This window comes from Branchiostoma belcheri, unplaced genomic scaffold (genome assembly GCF_001625305.1).
Source record: "Branchiostoma belcheri isolate BF01 breed outbred unplaced genomic scaffold, Haploidv18h27 scaffold29, whole genome shotgun sequence".
NCBI lineage: Eukaryota > Metazoa > Chordata > Leptocardii > Amphioxiformes > Branchiostomatidae > Branchiostoma > Branchiostoma belcheri.
This window is the reverse complement of record NW_017803898.1, coordinates 39,559-46,707: the sequence shown is the minus strand read 5'-3', so window position 1 is coordinate 46,707 and position 7,149 is coordinate 39,559. Positions and strand designations below refer to the sequence as shown.

Below are 7,149 nucleotides of genomic sequence, written 5' to 3'. Positions count from 1 at the left end.
TATCATGATAATAGAATATCTAGAAGGTTGAAATGTGGCATGCAAATCCTGAGCATTACGTTTTACATACCTGATGTAATCTTCGCTACCTTGAATAACTTTCCTGCACCGAAATCAAAGAAAAAATGTAATAATTTAGATTAAAATTCGATGAACTTTCATTGAAATTGAAATCGCAATGTGGGACATGGCAACCAACCTATACTCATTTACCAGTCTAGATGGTAACATCATTTCTGATAATACTTCAGTTTAAAACAATGGTATGGACCAGTCAGTGAACCTTCTATCGTGATCTTTTTACACATCCTTTTGTCCAAATGTCAAACTTTCCAGATGTTTTCCCACAAACTTTCCTTGTTGACGATCCTGCCCGAGACGCCAACTTATCTGCCTTCTCTTTGACCATCAGCTAATCACATGGTGTTACTGTGGCAAAAACCCCATACTCAATTCCATCCACCTCTTTTATAACCTCATACTTGTATTTCACCTATAACATTTTGTCATGTCCTCACAATGTGCGTTCTCTACTTGTAGTGTCTACTTAACAATCTTCAATTATTTCACATAGTTTTATTCCAGATTTTTTTTTGGTGTACGTACATTTTCTAAGTATGGAGAATAAAGCAAATGTTTGCAGCTAACTATCGTATCTTTGAGTGGTGTCCATGCTCAATCGCTTAATTACATCCATCAAGATTTTTCCAAGTTCAGTACAAACACTCCTCAGTTGCTTTGCATAAGACTTGATGTTATCATTTTCTATGCATATGGTGGTATTCTTCTGCAACCTTCCGACCAATGTGTTTATTTCTTCAATCTCATGTCACACTCCTACGACTAAAGGCATCTCAATCTAGGCAACTACAAAAAACAATGAAATGCAACATGCTGACGACATGAAGTCTTTCGACCGAGCCATTCGGTATCTCAAGTGATATCTTTTGGAACAAATGTGATATGAGTCGACCAGACATTGAGGTTCTAGCCATAATTGGAACCAAACATAAGAGAGTGTCAGAGTTATGCATTACTGAAGAAGAAAAACAGCAATGTATATATATCTAAAGACAGAAAATGCCAAGATAATGAGTTTAATAGAAACACTTGAGATTCAGTTTTGTAGATCTAATCCAACAGTCCTGTCATTCAGCATGTTTTCCGATAATCGTTGGTCGTCCGTTGGGGGTTCCGCGTTGGTCGTATCCCGAAATATCAGTCCGTTGGGTTATTCCATGGTCGTATCTCGTTTTAATATCAGTCCATGGCCGTATATCGTTATATCAGTCCGTTGGGTTATAGTCCATGGTCGTATCTCATTATATCAGTCCGTTGGGTTATTCCATGGTCGTAATTTTTGTAATATCAGTCCATGGTCGTATCTCATATCAGTCCGAAGGGTTATCTCATGTTCGTATCTCGTTTTAATATCAGTCCATGGCCGTATCTCGTTATATTAGTCCGTTGGGTTATATTCCATGGCCGTATATCGTTATATCAGTCCGTTGGGTTATATTCCATGGCCGTATCTCGTTATATCAGTCCGAAGGGTTATTCCATGGTCGTATCTCGTTTTAATATCAGTCCGTGGTCGTATCTCGTTATATCAGTCCGTTGGGTTATATTCCATGGTCGTATCTCATTATATAATTTTTGTCGTAATTTTTGTAATATCAGTCCATGGCCGTATCTCGTTATATCAGTCCGTTAAAGGTATACCTTTTAACCTTCTATGACGTGATAGTCCTCATCCTCACAGAAATGCTCCTCGCAGATGCAGTCGGTGATGATGCGGTGGGTGAAGTAGAAGCTGTGCCCGGTCGCACAGGTCATCGCCACGTGCTGCTCTTCATACTGACTGACAGTACAGCAGCGACACAGGTCCCGCACGATAGTACCTGCAGCACGGTGAATGAATGAATGAATGAATGAATGAATGAATGAATGATTTATTTGTAGTAGCAAGGAGCTGTCATGAAAGCTCCTTGGTTGTACAGGGTACAAAGTATGGCATCTACTAAATATGTTGACTACATTTTCATAATGCAAGAACAAAAAACAAAATTTAGTTCTTACACATCCCAGTTGAGGTAAGTAGAAATGAAACCTACTTGGCGCACGTTCGCAGATAAATGGCATGGCCCCGTCGCAAAACTTTTTGTCGAAGTATCCAGAAGGCGTGGTCGCACCGCAGTCTCCCATGGGCGGGTTTGTCGACCAATCCCTGTTGGAGAGGAAAACAGCTGATTGAGTTTACTTATTCATTACCTCCGGGGGAGGAGACATCCTTCCGCGGAAGGGTTTTGTGAGATTTAGATTGTCATGTTCGCAGCTGTTTCTCGCGTTTGGGTGGACGGATTCTTTTGAGATTCGGTATATGTTTTGCTATTGGGCTGCAGATGATGCACGTTCTTTTGTTTTTATTGTATATGTGTTTTCGGGCGTGAAAATGGTGCCTTTTGGTGGCCCCAAAACACCCCTTTGAGCGTGAAAGTGGTCGCGACCGTTGACCTTTGGCGTGTTTAAGCTATATTCTCGGTCTGGTCCACGTATATGACCCCTCACACGGAAAATTCTTTGTTTAAAACCCTATATAAAAATATACAATAATTACTTACGTGTCAAGGTCAGTTTCCATTCCGTCAGTCCACGTCCAGTAGTATGTTGAATGGTCCAACACCAGACCCACCCACAGATCCATAGTGCCTGTATAATTTGCCAAGAGTTCCCGCAGATATGCCTGTACACGAAAGAGAATATATTTGTTAGTACAGAGTACTAGTGTTCAAAGCGGAAGTACAGTTTGATCGGTCGCCTTGGACAGGTGGTCTTCTTGAAGATGGTCGGTCGACTCACAATATGTATGTGACATAATTGTACCACATAAGACCACATGAACTGATTTGCATCATGTTCTTTTTTAGTTTTATTTGAACAAAATGAAAAATAAACAAAATACTCCATCTATCAAGTTTTGAACAGTACAAGGCCAGGTTTGAGTTAAGATTTTAATTACACTGTGTAGTTCTTTTTTATTTTGTAAATTAACATATTATTGAAATAGTCGTCATACAGTACATGTCACTCTGTATGTATCTGTTTTGTTGTATTTATGTGAATAAAGGTGTCTAAAAATCATACTTTTTGAACATTAAGCAAGAGGCCAATATATATATATACGAAACCTGTGAGCTGGGAATTAAGGCTGCTTTTTTTTCGCAGGATTCTCAAATCTAAGAGCCAACATGTAGCATTGTTGTGGACTACATGTTTTCCAGACACTAAATGTTTTCATCAGATTAATTTGAAACAGTTGCATAAATTGAACTAAGAAAAAGAAAACTATATTTCTGCTTCCGTAAATAATTTCATCAGGTTGGTAAACGACTGAATAGCAAAGTTATTTCTTTCACAACCATTTATTTTTCAAGCCAACGTTTCGATGACCTTCTGTCATCTTCATCAGGGCAATACTGCAGTATATTTCTGCTATGTTTGTTTATCTGTTTATATGGTGCACATGCCAACCACACAGTTTGTCCTCGTCTGTCCCTTACCTCCTTTTCGTCATTTGAAAAGCTTGCAAGCCGTCCGCCTAACTCGTCGCACTTGTCCTTCGCTCCTAGATAATCACGTTCCTCGTGTATGATCTTGTAGCAGCTGATACCGTCTTCTGAGTGCCAGCCCTCTGGGCAGAATGGCTCAGTGGCTGTAACCAGAAAGAGGTAGAACTAGAAAAGTAACATTTGCAAAGCAAATGAAAATGTTTACCTTCGGATATGGTCTGCTCTGTTAATTCTTACTCAAACACATTCACATCATACATGTATATCTATGGTGACAGGAGCCTAAATGCCTTCTCTGAAATTGCAAAATGATGTAACCCAACACCAGTTACTATGGTGACAGATGTCAACAAAAGAGGCCATTGGCCAGGTCAGAGGTTAGTGTTTGGAACAGAAGAAGAAGAAGAAGAGGAAGAATAAATGGAGCAAAAACAATATGTTTTCCTTCGGTAAACATAATGATGAAGATTTAGAAGAAGAAGAACTTTATTGCACGACAATTGCACATGGTACAATGTATGGCAAACTACATAAAGAGAGTAACAAACAATAAAATGTGTTGAACAAGACCTAATGTTGAATAAAACCTAACAAATCTATATCATAATTATTCAAATAATAAGGGATAGCACAAGTCTTTGATAAAGTGTTACAATCGAGTGGGCTAATCACAAGTTTCGGAATTTTCTCTAATAACAAAGCATTCTAAGAAAGAGGTAATAGTTAGAGATACAGCACAGCAGAACGAAGTACATTGCAAAACATCTCACGATTTGTATCTTTGTTTTCTTGTTTGTTAGTAATACTTATTAAGAATTTTTGTAAATGTATGTCCGCAGGGAACACTGAAAAACGCCCTTGCGGCGACATATTTTACCCTGGGTAATCAAATAAAAATGTAAAATGAAATAAAATGAAACGAACGCCACTTTCGATGAAACCTATCTAATTAGTTGATTATAGTATTGTCAAGGAAGTAGACTTGAAGACATTTTGTACGACAACTTGCCATGAACTAATCTCTAAGCACATCATACGGTGATACAGTATCCATTGGCTAGAGGAGTGTCCATTAGCCACCGTATGATCTGCATGGAGATTAGCAATGAACTAATCATACAAAAACGTGCATTTGTATTTGTGAATGAAAACACGAATTGGCCCTTACACCCCATTGCGCACAGATGTAAAAGAAAGGACCCGCCCCGTAGGCGTTGCCAAAAAAAGAAAACTTACTGTGCACGGTGGCTTGGGAGGTACACTGGCCCTCACAGTAGGTATGCAGGACTTCTTCTTCACTCTCACAGTCGTATCCTTCCTCGTCGTAGTGGAGTTTATCGGTAAAGTTGTGCGGTTGGCACACTTCCTCTGCTGGTGATGCTCGTATTGTGCCTGCATGTCGGAGAATATTTAATCCACACGAGCTCTACATTTTTTTAATTCCTCTGTATTGCATTATCTATATCATCACATAAATAAATAATAAAACCAATAGAAAGAATGAAAAAGGAAGAATGAAGCTCCTCAAAAGTCAAGTGTGCGACCGGTTCATTACGACATAACAGCAAGAACATATCATACTGGCTCCATAAGAACGCCCAAGCCCTCCCTATCACACTCACATCTCTGCCTTTCACAGCACAATCCCTCAGGTCCACCTTCATAGTAGGTTTCAATGCTGTATGGCTCGTGGTAGCAGAAATATGGAATCTCATCTTGAGGAATACAGATGTGTGGTTCACAGCGGTCCATCACCATAGGCATACCGAAGGGCGGTGCCGGCATTTCATAGCACTGACAGACGGTGCAATTGTCGTCGGGCAGCCCGTACGTCTCATTTACCTGAAAGATGGAAGGAGGAAGTTTGAATACCAGTAGTTAAAACTAGAAAGGTAACATTTGCAAAGCAACATCATCCATCAATAAACCGTTAACATACCTGTCCCCAAGTCATTTTACAACAACGGCTTCTTTCCCGGACTGCAAAATTATGGAACTCTCTTCCAAACAGCTGCTTTCCGTCCGATTACAATCCACAAAGCTTCAATACAAAGGTCCACCGCCATCTCCTGACATAACTACATTATACTGATTTAAGTACCTCTAGCTCTATGCCTAGAAGTGGCCAAAAATAATTGGCCTTGCATTGAGCGACACCGTTAAAAAATGATGTTTAGTTTGTTTACCTTCGCATATGGTCTGCTCTGTTAATTCTTACTCAAACACATTTATAGATAAGGTCAGACAGGAGTCGAAGTGTTTTAAAACACACAACTAGATTACAATCATAGCTCGGTTCCACTTGCTCGGTGACTGGTCAGTGATTCTATCATCATTAATATCGAAAGGGGGTTCACTGTCAGTGTCCTCTTACTACATGAATAATAAAGTAGGAAAGTAACTTACTTGATGGAAGGTTTCCGAGCCATCAGCATTAACTACTACATTAACTACACCACTAATTACCACCTCTTACTACATGAATAATAAAGTAGGAAAGTAACTTACTTGATGGAAGGTTTCCGAGCCATCGGGATTTACTACACAGCAAGGGACACGAACGCACATACCGCAGCATTGCCCTGGTATTGTGCTGGGCTGGTACTCCATACACTGAAACAGAATCCAGCAAAACGAAAGTTAGGACATGATGCATCTGTCATGCAACAATTAACGTTATTCGGGACAAAACTTGGATTTTAAAATCCTACAGAGACCCATTCTTTCCTAGAACTATCGCAAAGTGGAACTCGCTGTCACCGAGTACAGTGGGGGCATCCTTATGAGCTTTTACACTTAAAAGCTCAAACATGAGCTTCACGTCGGTTAAGGTTAGACATCCAGGTACTAGTAATAAGATATGCCCAAAACAGTTACTCAAGCAACTGGATATGATTTTGGAAATGGTCAGACGTTTCAGGTGGTATCCAATACCTTTCGTCAGTGACACTAAGAAAGAGACTGCAGGAGAAATGCAGGTTCACAGGTACGAACTATTGATTGATATGCAAATAAGTGAAGATAATTTTTTGGGAAGTCCAAAATGAAGCAAAAGATAGACAAGTCAAGACAAGGATGATTCAAATTAGTCAAAGAGTTCCTGTTGTTTCAGAACAGGAATTTAAGTGTTGTCTGTCCTGTTGGCTGGGAGAGCCAATTTTCAAGTGCCTGAGAGTTCTACCCGAAGCCCCCCCCCCCTCTGTTGAGTGTGGGGTTAAATGTTTAGAGTTAGATGTTAAAAGGTTAGGTGCCTGAAGACAATGCTCCCCAAGCCGTACACTCCCAGACGCACAACCAGAAGTAGTCTTGCTATGCCACCCCACGCACTTGCACAACCGGTATCTAGAACCAGCTCCACCGGCCGGACCTTCATCCACACTGGTGTTCAGATCTGGAACCAACTCCCAGACACCGTTGTGGGTAACATCAACAACAATGGCCTGCAGTCTTTCAAAGTCAGAGTCCATCGACACCTCCTTCATTGCAATTGAGAACTTGGCAGCTGTGAGCCACTGATTGCCACTGATTGAGCTACTGTACAATCAGTATGTATTGCTCACTACAGCACATTATATATATA

General features: G+C 40.2%; 1 protein-coding gene across 3 annotated transcripts in view; it reads right to left on the bottom strand.

Moving 5' to 3' along the window:
• Positions 1 to 564: 564 nt before the first annotated feature.
• The window catches only part of LOC109473003 (mucin-5AC-like), a 35,702-nt gene continuing 29,117 nt past the window's right edge, over positions 565 to 7,149 (bottom strand). The window contains exons 18-25 of one of the 3 annotated variants that reach the window (XM_019772889.1): positions 6,078 to 6,182; positions 5,192 to 5,411; positions 4,806 to 4,961; positions 3,561 to 3,712; positions 2,622 to 2,743; positions 2,115 to 2,227; positions 1,702 to 1,901; positions 565 to 1,499 (exon numbers count right to left, since the gene is read on the bottom strand). In XM_019772889.1, the coding sequence (XP_019628448.1) occupies positions 1,726 to 1,901; positions 2,115 to 2,227; positions 2,622 to 2,743; positions 3,561 to 3,712; positions 4,806 to 4,961; positions 5,192 to 5,411; positions 6,078 to 6,182 (1,044 nt within the window). In that variant the 3' untranslated portion in view covers positions 565 to 1,499; positions 1,702 to 1,725. Of the gene's footprint in view, positions 1,500 to 1,545; positions 1,902 to 2,114; positions 2,228 to 2,621; positions 2,744 to 3,560; positions 3,713 to 4,805; positions 4,962 to 5,191; positions 5,412 to 6,077; positions 6,183 to 7,149 lie in introns of those variants that run through there. The other 2 variants (XM_019772888.1, XM_019772887.1) reach the window with 2 other exon arrangements.